At 41.4% G+C, this 15,771-nt stretch overlaps 1 protein-coding gene across 1 annotated transcript; it reads left to right on the plus strand.

Annotated features, from left to right (window-relative positions):
• Positions 1 to 522: 522 nt before the first annotated feature.
• Positions 523 to 6,206, plus strand: LOC110286897 (zinc finger X-linked protein ZXDB). Its single transcript, XM_021153545.2, has one exon. It carries the CDS (start codon positions 623 to 625, stop codon positions 3,236 to 3,238), a length of 2,616 nt encoding a protein of 871 aa, XP_021009204.1. The 5' UTR covers positions 523 to 622; the 3' UTR covers positions 3,239 to 6,206.
• The last annotated feature ends 9,565 nt before the right edge of the window (positions 6,207 to 15,771 follow it).

Here is a 15,771-nt window from a genome sequence, read left to right on the forward strand (position 1 = left end):
ATATGAAGTTACTGTGAGCTCTCAGGCTTGTGTGTGCACATGTGCTGTGAGAGGTGTGTGTGTATGTGTGTGTAGCGGGCATCTAGATCAGAACTGGCAGTAGTAGAGTATTTAATGTGGGCAACATTAAGTGTATCCTGTCCGAAGTTTTGTCCTCCTCCACCCAGCAGTAAACAATTTCCTGCAACACACTGCTACAGAGTGCCAGGGAACAAGTTCAGCTCAGGAAGAGGCCACAGCAACAGGCTTATTTGAGACCCAGGGTGAGGAGGTAGGGATGAGTTGTTCCCATTGGCTAGGTGGCTCTGTGCCTGGGCAGCAGCATTCTGGATGAACTGTCATTCTGTGTCTACTTGGGAAGGCCTTGATTACTTTGTAACACAGTGTGTGGAAGTTCTTTCTGCGCCTGAGACTCTGCCTCTGGGCTGTGTCTTGTGTTCCAGAGCCGCGGTCCCAGCATATTTAAATCACGGTGGCGTTAAATACGTTTTAATATCTGATAGGGCCAGTTTCTGCGCATTGCACTTTTTTTCCTTTCAGGAACGTGTTCGGGCCCGCGGCAGGGGGCGGGGTCGCGCCTCCGCCTCGGCTCTGGTTCCAGCCAAGCCTCACCGACGCCGAGATGGAAATCCCGAGGCTGCTCCCGGCTCGCGGGACACCGCAGGGCGCCGGTGGCGGTGGCGGCGGCGGCTGCCCGGCGGGTGGCGGCGGGGTGCACCGAGCCCCGGCCTCTCTGGCTTGTCAGGCCCCCACGCGCCGCCTCCTACTGCTCCGGGGGGCCCAAGATGGCGGGCCGGGGCCGCGGAGCGCAGAGGCCCAGAGGGCCTCCCGGGGCCTGGGCCCGAGCCTGAACCGGTTGGCGCCCAGGCCCGATCACCGGATCAGCAGCGGCGGCAGAGGCGGCGGCGCTGGCGGAGGAGGAGGAGGCAGNGGCGGTGGCGGCGGAGGCGGCGGCGGCGGCGGCGGCGGCAGCGGCGGCAGAGGCGGTAGCGACGACTTCTTCCTGTTGCTGCTTGACCCGGTGGGTGGCGATGTAGAAACCGTGGGCACGGAGCAGGCCGGAGCGCCCGTGCGGAGGGAGGAGGCCGGGGCAGGCCCGAGGCCCGAGCGGCGCCAGAGCGCCGGGCCCCCAGCGGGCCGTCCCGAGCCGGGTCCCCGCTGTCTGTCTGCGGTCCCGGCCGCGTCCCCGCTTCCCGCGGCCGGCCCGGGCCCAGCGGCGGCGGCGGTGGCGGCGGCAGCGGCGGCCTTCGCGGGCACCATCACCATCCACAACCAGGACTTGCTGCTGCGCTTCGAGAACGGCGTCCTCACCCTGACCACGCCCCCGCTGCCCGCCTGGGAGCCGGGGGTCGCGCCGTTCCCGCAGCCGCAGCCGCCGCCGCAGCCGGGGGCGCTGATCGCCCCGCAGGCCGCCGCCGCCGGGTTTCCGCCCGCCGCCGCCGCCGCCGCCGCCGCCGCCGCCGGGGCGCAGCTGGGCGACTGCCCCGAGCTGCCGCCGGACCTCCTGCTGGCGGAGCCGGCGGAACCCGCGGCCGGCCCGGCGCCCCCGGAGGAGGAGGCCGAGGCCCCGGCCGCCGCCGCCGCCGCCCAGAGCCCCCGCGGGCCCGCGGGCCCGGGCCCGGGCGTGGTGCTGTACCTGTGCCCGGAGGCGCAGTGCGGCCAGACCTTCGCCAAGAAGCACCAGCTGAAGGTGCACCTGCTGACGCACAGCAGCAGCCAGGGCCAGCGGCCCTTCAAGTGCCCGCTCAGCGGCTGCGGCTGGACCTTCACCACCTCCTACAAGCTCAAGCGGCACCTGCAGTCGCACGACAAGCTGCGGCCATTCGGCTGCCCGGTGCAGGGCTGCGGCAAGAGCTTCACCACCGTCTACAACCTCAAGGCGCACATGAAGGGGCACGAGCAGGAGAACTCCTTCAAATGCGAGGTGTGCGAGGAGAGCTTCCCCACGCAGGCCAAGCTCAGCACCCACCAGCGCAGCCACTTCGAGCCCGAGAGGCCCTACCAGTGCGCGTTTTCGGGCTGCAAGAAGACCTTCATCACGGTGAGCGCCCTGTTCTCGCACAACCGCGCCCATTTCAGGGAACAGGAACTCTTCGCCTGCTCCTTCCCGGGCTGCAGCAAGCAGTACGACAAGGCCTGCAGGCTCAAGATCCACCTGCGCAGCCACACCGGGGAGAGACCCTTCCTGTGTGACTTCGACGGCTGCGGCTGGAACTTCACCAGCATGTCCAAGCTCTTAAGGCACAAGCGGAAGCACGAGGACGACCGCAGGTTCACCTGTCCCGTCGAGGGCTGCGGCAAGTCCTTCACCAGGGCCGAGCACCTGAAAGGCCACAGCATAACCCACCTGGGCACCAAGCCCTTCGTGTGCCCCGTGGAGGGCTGCTGTGCCCGCTTCTCGGCTCGCAGCAGCCTCTACATCCACTCCAAGAAGCACCTGCAGGACGTGGGTGCGTGGAAGAGCCGCTGCCCGGTCCCCACCTGTAACAAGCTCTTCACGTCCAAGCACAGCATGAAGACCCACATGACCAAAAGGCACAACCTCAGCCAGGACCTCCTGGCCCAGCTAGAAGCTGCCAACTCTCTCACGCCCAGCAGTGAGCTCACCAGCCAGGGGCAGAGCGATCTCAGTGGGGCCGAGCTCGTGTCTCTGTTCTCGGATGTGCCTGGCCACGGCTCCGCCGCGGTGCTGGACACGGCCTTGGTCAACTCTGGCATCTTGACTATTGATGTGGCCTCTGTGAACTCGAGCCTCGCGGGAAGTCTCCCTGCGGACAATAACAGCAGCAACCATTCCTTGGGGCAAGCGGCCGAGCCTCGGGCCTTGAGGGGGGCCCCCAGTGACCTCCCCCAGAGTCTGGATACCTCTCTCTTCTTCGGAACCTCGGTGGCTGGCTACCAGCACAGCCCCTTGGACATGGACGATGTCTCCGCCGGGAACGTGGGGCTCTTTGGCTCCTTGGCCCTGAAAAACTCAAGCCTGGAGCCGCAGGCTTTGACACCCAGCAATAAGTTGACTGTGGACACGGAAGCTCTGACCCCCTCCAGCACCCTCTGTGAAAACAGTGTCTCCGAGCTACTGACCCCAGCCAAAGCCGAGTGGAACGTGCACCCCGAATCTGACTTCTTTGGACACGAGGAAGAAACCCAGTTCGGATTCTCCCACCCAACAGGAAGCCATGGGTCTCAGAAAGACACAGATCTTATCACGGTGACCGGCACCCCGTTTTTGGTATGAACCGACTCTGCCTGTACCCTGCCTGCCCTGTGGCTCACTTTTTTTGGTTGTTGTTGTTGTTGTTGTTGTTGTTTTATCACACTCAAATGTGAGAATGTTCTGGAAGGAGTGCTTGCTTGCCTGCAGTTGTTTCTTGCCGCCTTGCAAAGGAACGCATCTGTGGATTACCAATTTAGGGATTTCAGTTCTCATCTTGAGTCTGGGACTGATAAGTTCTCTGACTGTGAGCAAGTCTCTTAACCGAGCTGAGCCTTAATTTTTTCTTTTTACTTATAAAGGAGGTGGTTTAGGTTAGATTGCTTCTGTCTTGTTTTCAGCTCCCTGGAGTCTGGATTATTGTTTTTTTTTTTCCTTCAAATTTATTGGGGGCACCCCAAACAATGATATGTTCTTCTTTTGTATATAAAGTTAAATTAAACTATATAATAATGAATATATACTTTGCACTTGCCTTCATCAGTTTAAATCCACAAGCCATCTTAGTTGTCTTTATTCTCTTCCCTTATTTAGTGTTATTTACCTTATTTTTAAAGGTGTGCCCGATATTAGCTTATTCATAAGTATTTAGTACATATCTTTACATTGAGTCCGCTTGAAACAGTTTAACAATTTGTATCAGTTAAATTTCATGTGTTAAACTTCATATTGTTACAAAATGGTAACTGGTTTAGTATTCAATGTTTTGAAATATATTTTAATCTATGTTCCATTTCCGTGTTTTTCTTAAGAATTTATGCATTGAAAATAATTACTACTCATGTAGAATCTGCCACATTCCTTCCAAATTTTGCTGATTGTGTCCTTGTGTCCACTTGATTTCTTTAATTTCATTGTTAATGTCTTGGTCAAACTTAAATATTACTTTTGCATTCATGTTCTATAGCATGCCCTATCTTCTTTTATTAACTTAGAACATCTGGCTTTCTGTTTTTGTGATGCTAAGAGCCTTCACTGGTCAGTACATTTGTTTGTGGTTACTTTTTCTTCTGCTATATGGAATTGTTCTCGTACAATCACTAACACTTAGGGGAGGAGGAGATATTTAGGACACTCCAGCAAGTTTAATATAAATATCATTCAGTGCCAGAATGTTTTCTTAAATGATGTTAAAACTAACAAGACAAAATAGCAAAGAGAACTGTGTTTGCTGTTGTTATTGTTGCTATTTCTGACATCCTTTGCTGGTGTTAGGGAGGCTGTATTGTAGAATTGCCATTCAGGACTTTGATATGAGAGAAACTCAGGGTCCAGTTTGTGCTCTGCGGTGTTGGAGAGGTTGTGTTGAACATACTCATCTCACTAAACCTCAGTTTCCTGTTTACTGATTAATGTGTATGCACATGACTAACATTCCTTAGACTTTTTTTTCTCATACAGTTTTCAACACATAAGTAAAAGTATATATTTCAGCACATTTTAATGATTTCATATGCTATTTTTACATACTCAGTTTTCTTGTTGTTAGGAAAAATAAGGATAATTCAGCCATATTGGTATTCAGTCAATAAAGTGTTGTGAGTTTATAGTGAAGCAGGAAAGGGTTTCTTTATTCCTTACCCTGAATAATTTTCTCTCCAATTGTGAGAAAAACCAGAAGTGGGAACTCTGTTCATGTGCTTATCTACCTAACTCTCCATTTGATCAGTCTGTCAGCATCCTTGTTCTGTTTCAAACATCAGCCTTCTTTCTCTGTGTGACTGTGGAGCCTTTGATTCTTTCAAAATCTGATAAAGGTGCAGAGGGCGATGAGATCCTTTGTGATCTGAAGAAAACATTGTTTATGGTTTTCCAGAACTGAAAGAAATTGAAAGGTTGAGTGTCAATATTGTGTAAACTCTTGTACAGAGAGTATATCATTTTTAGTTTGTGGAATGTTTTCATAACTCACATCTTTTATTTTTGTTCAGAGCAACCCTGTGAGGTAGTTTTAGCGAATCTGTGCATGTTTCATATTATAGTTTAGCCAACTCCCATCCCAGCTGGTTTTGACTGTGACTGACAACTCTATATATAGCTTCACAAAAGAAGAAGATAATTTTTTCACCTCTCCTGTCTGCAACTTTTAGGGTTCATTCTCCTCTATCATAACTGGTTGCTTTGTTCCAACGTAGTTGGTTTCTGTAAGCCTCTGCTTACTATTTCTACAGTCCAGTTCCTTGCTTATGCATTCCAGTCCTTGTATACCTTTCATTTTCTGTTTGCTTAATGGCTAGATATTTTTCCTGTGACTATCCCTTCAACATTTTTTCTCATGGCACATTTTCTTCCAGTGCTAGCATTTACTGAGCGTATACTATAGCTCTGTGTGTACAGTGAGAAGCTATTTTCTGAGTTTAAATAATACTGTATGTATATATGATTCAAGGCATAAATTAGATTATTTTTTATGCTGTTCAGTTGAGAAGTGACTTTGTGTTTCATTATTTCTATTTACAAAGTTTTTGCAGGGAGTTCTGCTAATACTTTCTTATTTGTTCTAGTGTTCTAGTCCAGTAGCATTTGCATGTAGATGTCTATGGATGACAAACTTTGGAAATGCACTAAAAATTTGCCACTATGAAATGTTTCTTTGTTGTATGTATGTTGGTATTTATACACACCCACAGATACTCGCAAATATTTTAAAAATGGTTGTACTCATTTAGTGAAAATGAAAAGTAGACATACTTTTATAAATCAGAGAAATGCTTAGAATTTTATTTTGTCTACTCATTTGACAGTTTTCCATGTTTGTGTTGAAACTATTTGTATTCATAAGATATATTTCAAAAGTGTTATTCATTTGAAAGTTCCTAAATAGACCACTATTTTTTTGTGTGTGTTTGGCAAATAAGTCTGTCAAGGATGAGCTAAATGCACAAGTCATACAAATAAAGTAAATTTATAAACGTTAAGATAAATTAATGCTGTGGTCTTATTTCTTTAATTTCTTAAAGCAATTTCTGTCGAATAAAAGTGCAAACTATATTTTCCCTCCTTCGAGAAAGTTCAATGGACAAATGCTACTTTTCTTAGAGATAGCAGATTTTATTTGTACATATTCTCATAAAGTTTTATTGAACTAAGTTTTTCAAATTATTTCTATTTTAACATGTTTTATAGAAAAATGTTGAAAAACCGCTTTGTGTTTTGAAGGTAAGAATGTTAATTTCTGTTGTTGGTGATATAAAGTTGTCATCACTGCTTTTAAAATTACAGCAGGGCCACAAGGTACCAGCATTTATCTTTTTAAAATAATGTATTTATTTTTATTTTATATGCATTGGTGTTTTGCCTATATGTATGTCTGTGTGAGGGTGTTGGATCCCCTGGAACTGTAGTTAAAGACAGTTGTGAGCTGCCATTTGGGTGCCGGGAATTGAACCTGGGTCCCCAGCAAAAGCAGTCAGTGCTCCTAATCGCTTAACCATCTCTCCTGATCACTCCTTTTACTACTGTAGGTTTCAATCTTATCATTTTGAGTCTCTTTAGTTATTGGTTTATTTCAGTAACTGGAAAATCAGTAACAAATAGCTTAAAATAAAGTATGTTCCTAAGTGCTGTATTGATAATATCGATCATAAAGTAAAAGTATATTGCCCTTTAGTTGAGGATATGGTGCAGTGGTAGAAAATTTGCCTAGCCAGCATGAAGAATTTGATTTTTACCACCACAAAAATAATGTGTGTATATGCATACACCACAAAAGGACATATGCACATATGTGTGTGGTTTTTTTTATATAGATATACTTTTGTGGGTCTGGTGTTTATCAGTCAGTATAATAAAAAACTACTTGAGCAGTAAGCATGAATTCTGAATAGAATATGATAACTTTGTCTTTTTGTTCCTAGTGAGGAATCAGATGTGAGCACAAATTATAAGTTGGATATTGCACTGCACTTATTTCAAATTAACAGTTATTTACTGCATATTGTGCAAAATTCACATAACATATTGAAGCTTCTTTGAGCAGAATGATACATATGTTATCTCGACCTTTGAGTAAATCATACTCGACTGTAGGAGGTAGGAAATGAATGTATTATAGAGTTGGAGAGTAGAACTAAGTTTATTTTGGTATCAAAATAATGCAAAGGTGAAAAATATCAGAATGATATGAATTTTGCTATGAACACATATAAGAGCCAGTAAATGTTTTAATAGTCAATAAAATGATATTTTTTAAAAAGTTAATTTTAATAGGCCTGTACAGGTGTGCATGGAAAAACTGAAAAAAAAAAAAAAAACCAGAACATTTTTATAGCAATTACAATGAAGTATGAAACCATGAGTGGTGTCACTGAGAAGGCAAGTATATTAAAAATATTGTTTGAGGTTTCACTGGCATAGGAAGAGAGAATATTATATAGATGTTATAGAACAACTGACAAGAGGAACTGGTAATGGTAACTTGGGTTTCTTTGGAATTGTAATAGAAAGAGAGGAGCTAGGGAAAGACCATATAGGTTTGGTGTATTTAATTAAATGACAAGTGATGACACAATTATTTATAAGCTGTCAATATTGTGGTTTATTCAGATTCTGTATGACAACAAAAGGCCACTTCCTCTTCTTGGTTCCCTCTTGCAGCCTCCGAAGTACCTACACAGTTATTGTTATTTTCCCTTGAAATACTAGAGGTATTTTCATATTGTTTTTAAAGATCTGATCTGGAACAGACTAGTATGGTAGTGATTAGACTTAAGGACTATATAAGTGTTTGAATTGTGGTTCGTACAAGTGAGAATTAAATTATCAATTTATATTTAAGTTTTAATTTTAAAACTATGACAGTGTAAAATATTGGTTTTCTGTTATGACCAATGGTAGAATTACATTTCACATTGGCCATAGGAAATACTTTTCTTTAGTTCATTTTTCTTTTCTTTTTATAATTTTCTAAAACTTTAGTCATGAAAATCTGATATCTAAATTGAGATATATTATGAATGTTAAAAACCAGACTTTAAATGTATAGTATAAAAACTTAAATACTTTTGAAATGGCAACTTAAGGGTTCTTTGGAAAGTCCATTAGATGATGTTTTGTTGGGGCAAAGACGTGAAGGAACATTTAGCTGAAGTGCACACAGGTGAAAGGATAAGGCTGACTCATGAAGGAACATTTAACTGAAGCAGACATAGAATGTTCTGCTGAAGCAAGCACGTGAAAGGACATGTGATGGAGGATTCTTTGCTAACAACATGCATGTATTGGTCTGCTTTACATTTCGTAGTTGAGCTGTATTTGTCGGGACTCCATAGAGAGGAACAAACCAAAAAATTTCTGGTGATGTGCTACAGTTTCTTGCTGCTTCCACGGATTAGGGCCCATTGGCAGAGTGATGTCAGCTGAGACAGATGCGTGTGCTGAGGCAAGACCCATGGAGAACAGGTGATGTTTGCAGGACTGGATGGACAGTGACAGAGGCTGAGCTAGGCTTGCTTATAGAGCTAGCTGTGCAATGCTTGCGGGTCTCGAGTCTTCACTGATCTTTGCTTTGCTGAGAGAGGCCTGGCTGTCTCTGCAAGGTTGTGCCACTGCTGCTGATTCCTGTTTGTTTTCCTGACTCTACCGAACTGGACTGCTGGCGTATCCATGAAGTGTTTGCGAGTGGATCAAGCTGCTGCTGCTGCTGCTGTCCTGTGAACTGAACTGCTGAGTTCCAGAAGACACAGATGGCAGCTGCTCCAAAGAACCTTTTCTAAACAGGTCCACTTACCCCCACACACCCATATCCTTTCTTTCCCACTACCTCTGGTGGGTGGTGAGCTACAAGGGAGGTTAAAGTGTTTAAGAACCATCATTAAAAACAGAGTTTGAAATGATTAAAGTTACATATTTTAGTCATGATTGCATGAGGGATATTTCAAATATATTTGTTTAAAATATTAGAATTATTTTTCCAGTTTCTTTTTGCTATTTAAATTTTGTTTATTTACTTATTTTTTTGTGATAGGAGAGTGCCATGTAGCCCACGTTAGTCTCAAATTTGCTTCAACCTCTTGAGTTCTGAGATTATAGACATGTACCAAGACACTAAGATGTTTTTACTTTCATTTTTAAAAAATTCTTTTACTTATTCTTCTTTCATAGATTATATCCTGACCACAGTTTTCCCTCCTGTCTCTCTTCCCAGTCCCTTCTTTGCCCCCCTCCCTCATCCACTCCTCCTCTGGTTGCCTCCCATGAATATCAGATTGCAGTAGGCCTATGTACCTCCCCTCATATTTAAGGCTGAATGAGGCAACCCAATTGGAGGAAAAGTATAGTCATGAGCTTTTCCACCCAGCCTCTGTGTTTCCAGAAGTAACAACTCTGAGACTTAATATTTGATGAATAAAATCCTAGGCCAAAAGCTTTGGCTTTTCCTGTGAGTAGCTCATAACTTAATTACCAATTTATTCTATCCTAAGTCCTGCCATGTAAGGTTAGTTACTGCTCCTCACTTTCATGTGACCATTTCCTTCAGTGTTCAGGGCGAATCTTCCATGCCTGACTATTTCCCAGAATCCTATCTTTCTCTGCTGAATATTCCGCCTTCTAATCTTGTCTCAGCTCATTGATTATAGGCTTTCTATTGATAGGTGATGCTTCTACACAGTACATAAGCGATTCTCTCTACAGAAATGGATCCCCCAAACAGGCCAAAGAATCATAAAACCCTCTTTTGAGAATTCTGTTTAGTTTCATGTTCCAGATTTTAATCAGATTGTTTTCTTGGTGTTCAGCTTTTCACCTAAGATTTTTTTTTTAATTTATATATTATAGACAGCACCTTTCTGACAAGTGTATGACTCATAAGCTTTTTTCCCCAACATGCAGACTGTCACTTCTTTTGAATGATACTGTCATTGCCATACAAATGCTTTTGGTTTTGTGCGATCTCATTTGGCAAGGTACTATGTATGTACTACATTGGTCCTGTTCAGAAAGTATATTCCTGTGTCAGTTAGTTCCCTATTTTCTCCCCCTATCAGATTCAGGGTATCAGGTCTTACGATGAGATCCTTGATTTATTTGAACGTGGGTTTTAGAAGGGTGTGAGCTAAGGATCTAGTTTCATTCTTCTACATGTAGCTTATCCAGTTTGACCAGTACTATTTGTTGAAGATGCTGTATTTTCTCCAACATGTACTATTGTCCTCTTTCTCAAAATTCAGGAGTTTATCAGAGCAAATGTTTATGCTTGAGTCCTCAATTCTATTTTATTTAGCTGGTGTCTGTATGTCAGTACATTTTGGGTTTTACTATAGCTCTATAGTATAATTGAAATCACGGAGGATGCTGATGGCCCCAGTGGGGGTTTTATTGTTTCAATTATCCTGGGTCTTTTATATTTCCATATGAATTGAGGTTACTGTTCCATTTCTGTGAAGAATTGTTTTAGACTTTTGATGGGAATTGCACCAAATCTGTAGATTGCTTTTAGTAGAATATCCATTTTACAAAATTAATTTTACAGTTCCATGAGCATGAGAGGTCATCTATCTTCTGATGTCTTCTTCAGTTTCTTAAATGTTTTAGCATATAACTATTTCACTTACTTAGAGTTATTTCAAGGTTTTTTTATTTTATTTTAATATATTTTTAGGCTATTGTAAAAGGGATTAATTTCCTGATTCCTGTTTTGGTGTATTTGTCATTTTTATATAGGAAGGCTACTAATTTCTGTGTGTTGATTTTGTATCTTAGTACTTTGGCGAAAGTGTTTATCAGCTGTAGAAGTTTCCTGGTCTTTTGCTTATAGAATCATCTGCAAACAGGATTGCTTTGATATTTTTCTTTCCTATTTGTATCCTCTTTATCTCTTGTCACTTATTGCTGTAACTAAGATTGACTTCAAGCACTATTTTGAATAGGTGTGGAGTGAGTGGACACGCTTCTCTCCTCCTCTTCCCCTCCCTCTCCCTCTTTCTGTCTCTCTTATTGATTCTTTCACATCAAACACCCCAGTCTCTATCATCTCCCCATACCCTCATACCCTCATATCCACTCTTCATCCTTGCAACCTCTCCCCCCAAATAAAACACATGTATACACACACACACATACAACCACCACCACCACCAACAATAACAAAGCATAGGAAATATCTCATCCTGGAAGCTGTAGTATGTCACAGTGTGTCCCACAATGTATCTCTGTCCACACATCTCCATTTGCAAATGTTCACAGCAATGAGTCATTGGTCTGGTTCAATATCTTTAGCTTCTGTGACACCATCAATATTGGATCCTCATTCGGACTCCTCCTGGCTATCCTGTTTTTGCCCTGTGTTATGTACATCCTTCAGCTTTGAATTAGCAGAACTGACCCTTTCATTCATCCCAACCATTTGTAGATACGTTTGGTAGGGTATATGCATCTAGAAATTCAACTATTTCTTTTATATCTTCCAGTTTAGTGGAATACAAAATTTTAAAGTATGTCCTTATAATTCTATGAATTTTTTCAGTGTCTATTGTAAAGTCTTGCTTTTTCGGTTCTAATTTTATTGATTTGTATTGAATTTCTTTTTCTTTTTTCAAAGAACTCTTTGTTTCTTGATTCTGTTGTTTTTTTTTTTCATATCTATTTGATTGTTTTCAGCCCTGATTTTGGTTTCTCTTCATATCCACTTTGTTGTCATTCTTGTTTTTCCAAGGTTTCAGTTACATCATTAAGTTGTTAATTTGAGGTCCCTATTTTTTTCAAGTAGATCCTGTACTATAAACATTCTCTTAGAACTGCTATCATTTGTAGCCATAAATTTGGGTATATTGTGCTTTCGTTTTCATACATTTCCAGGAATTTTTAAATTTCCTTCTTCATTTTTTTCCCTTGGTCCAATTCTCATTTGGCAGGATATTGTGTAGTCTCTATTAGATCTTTGTGTACTCTGTGTAGACCCTACTATTGCTGTTGGTATCTAGCTTTATTTCATTATGATCAGATAGAATGCAGGATGTTAGTTCAGTTTTCCTGTACTTGTTGAGGCTTACTTTGTTTTGATTGGTTTTAGAGAAAGTTCCATAGGTGTTTGGGAAAATATGTATTCTTTCTTGTTTTATTGGATTGTTCTGTAGCTATGTTAGGTCCATATTGATTTATGGTACCATTCAACTCTAGTGTTTGTCCATTTATTTTTTGCCAGTTAACCTGTCCATTGTTGAAATTGGTATACTGAAGTCATGCATGTGTCCCATATTGAAGTTATCTGTGGTTTTACATATAATGATTCTTTTATGAAATTAGTTACACCTGTTTGGTGCATATACATTGATAATTGTAATAGCTTCTTGATGGATTGTTCCTCTAATGAGTACGAAGTGATCTTTCTTGTCCCTTTTGACTAATTTAAGTTTGGAGTCTGTTTTGTCAACTATTAGAATTGCTGCACATGTTTCTACTTTACATTCATTTGCTTGGAGTACCCTTTTCATCCTTTCATTCTAAGGTTATGTATTTGATGGTAAAGTGTGTTTCTTGGAGACAGAGAAAAGATATATCATGTTTTCGAATCCAGTCTTCTGGTCTGTCTTTATTGGGGAATTAAGTCCATTAATATTCAGAATTGCAGCTGGACTTTGGCTACTTTGTGGGTTCTGTTTTCTTCTACCCTTTTCCACACCTTCACTTCCTCCACCCTAACACGAGGGTAGGAGAGAAAAGATAGAGGGAAAAGAGAGAGAAATCCCAGAATAAAATCAGGGGTAGGAAAGGGGGCAATGATATTATTAGACTATGTCCTGCTTATTAGGGGTGTCGAGTTCCTTGGGGCAAGTTTGATTTTGTTTTAAGGATATCTAATTTCTTCTTTTCATCTCTTTGCACACAACTACTTGACAAACCGCACCAGACAGCAAGCAATGGAAACCAGTACAAAATGTGCAGCCAGCCCCTTCTATCAGGACTTTAGCATTTATATATCCTCTGAAAAGTCCCCAGAATTCCAAATGTCACACACCTGTAGAAACTATCTGCAGCTGGAAAATCATGCCCCTGCTAGAGCATGAGGCAAATTTTAGTCACCTGCTGTGAAGCAGCCCCATATTCCCAGACCAGGGATTAAAACAGAAACATTCCTATAATGCTTCTTTGGTTTTTAAAGAAACCAAAAGTCTCAGTACACAGAATTATTACTTAGAGATGTGTATTCTTGTCTTTTTGTTGATTTTGTGGTGATTCTTGGACCTCTTGTGATCTACTGTCCTGGTATTGTTTATTTTTCTCTTGGTTGTGTTTATTCTCTTTTGACTCGAATAGTACTTTCAGTATGCTCCATAAAGTTGGCTTAGTGTTCATAAATATTTTTCATTTGTCCTTGTGGAAAATTTTATTTCTCTCTTAATTTTAATAGTTTTGCTGGATATTCTTGGTTGAGAGTTTTTGGAGAACATGAAACATATCTTTCCATGCCCCTTTGATTTTGAAATTTCTGTCAGATAATCAACTGGATGTTATTTTGCCTTTATAAGTGATTTGACTTTTTCTTGCAGTTTTCAATATTCTTTCTTTATTCTGCCTTTAATGTTTTAATTATAATATGCTATGGAGAGTTTCTTTCCTTCTCATATCTATTTGGAGTTCTGGAGGTACCAGGATGGGCAACTATGTGAACAGTTTTATAACGTGATTTTTCTGAAAATAGAATCTGTGCCTTTGATATGATAATTTTTCTCCTTTCCCATGCCTATACTCTGAAAGTTAGGTCTTTTCATGTTACACAAGTGTTTTCCTTTCTTCTGTTCATGGGAGGTACACACACACACATACATCGTCAATAAGACAAAAAGGCCACCAACAGATTGGGAAAGGATCTTGCATCGAGGGTTTTATTTGGGTTTTTCACTTTTTGCATCCTTTCAGTTTAGTTTTTCTTCAATAATTCTGTCTTATTTAATTATATTTTCATCTCATGTATTAGCTTCCTTATTTCATTCATCTCTTTTTTTATCTTTGAGTTTTCTGAATCCAGTTTAGACAGTGTTTTGAATTTCTTGTTTGGAAGATCTTCAAAGCCATTCTCATTGGGTTCCATTATTATGAGATTAGTGACTTTTGGAGGAGACATGTCCTAGATTTTTATATGGATTTTTTCTTCCTGTTTTTGTGACAATATTTATGCATTCAGAGCTTATTGATTAAATGAGAATGTGGGCCTGGGGATGATTGTCTGGGTAGGACTTGCCAGTCAGTACCAGGAGCTGGAGAAAGTATGGAACCAGGGGCAGGATATTTGGGGTGCAAGATCCCTTACTGGTAATCCCCAGGGACTCGGACAACAAGGGAATTCTGGATGCACTAGTTAGGGCCTAGCTTTCTCTTCTTTCTCATGCAGGAAGCTGGGCCAATTGGGAAGTGCATGTTGAGTGGTTTGGGCCTGGTGGGCTCTTACTTCTGTGTGGTGGGAACTAGGCAGATTATAATACCTATGTTTTTTTTAAAAGATTATAAAATTATATGTGTGTATATGTGTACACATAACTATTTGCATATGACAGACTATGCATAATAGACTAAAGAAAAAAGCATCAGATACTCTGGAACTGGCATTACAGGAAGTGTGAGCCACCTGACCTGGGTGTTGTGAATCAAAATCAGGTTCTCTGCAAGAGTAGTAAATGCTCTTAACTGAGCCTTTTCTCCAGTCCCTTCCCAGGTAGTTGTAAAATGTGATGTTTTATTATTCAGTTTGCACATATTTTATTGAGAAATTTTGTGTCTACATTCAACAGAGAAATTAGATGATGTTTTGTTGTTGGTTGCATGCTCTTTACTGATTTTTGAATCAGAGTACTAATGACATTATCTAAAACATTTAATGATCTTTTTCCTATTTATTTTATGAAATAATTTGAAGAGCAAATGCAAATTTGTGGTAAAGTTCAGCATTGGATCACTCTGTCTATGCATTTCCTTAACTGTGCAACTTTTTACTGATGCTTCAGTTTCATTGTTGCAAGTCTGTGTTGTTTCTGTATTATGCTAAGTATTGAATCTAGAAACTGGTTAGTTTCTTCTACATGTTTCTACTTACTAGAATACATGTTTTTTTTAAATAAAATACTCTAAAAATATGTTTATTGTAACTAATGAATATAAAAATCTGGTAGATGTTTTCAAACATTCTCCAAAGAAAGTACAACCCTCAGCCCTGCCCCACTTTTCATGAAATGCAGGAATAACAACGTGGGCAGAGAAGCACACACATCTGCACACAAGATTTTGATTCCAACAATTGATCCGAAAAGGCTCCAATACATTTCTAAGTAAAGGTCCATTAAATTAAGCCACAAGTTGTTCGACACTTTCATAGTTTAACTTTGTTCCAATCAGCATTATGATATTCATTCAAAATACTGAGAGACAAGAGGTGATTGTGAGAGATAAACAAAACATGTGACTCTACAAAATTACAAATGTTCATGAGGACTCAGACTGTGGAATTGAACATTAACATAGAAATGAATCTGAGAAAATCTATGTATAGTTTAGCCTTTGGCATCTGGTATAACATGTTTCTTCTTATTAGAACTTATTTAACTTATTAATCAGAATAAATTTCT

This window comes from Mus caroli, chromosome X (assembly GCF_900094665.2).
Source record: "Mus caroli chromosome X, CAROLI_EIJ_v1.1, whole genome shotgun sequence".
NCBI classification, from domain to species: Eukaryota; Metazoa; Chordata; class Mammalia; order Rodentia; family Muridae; genus Mus; species Mus caroli.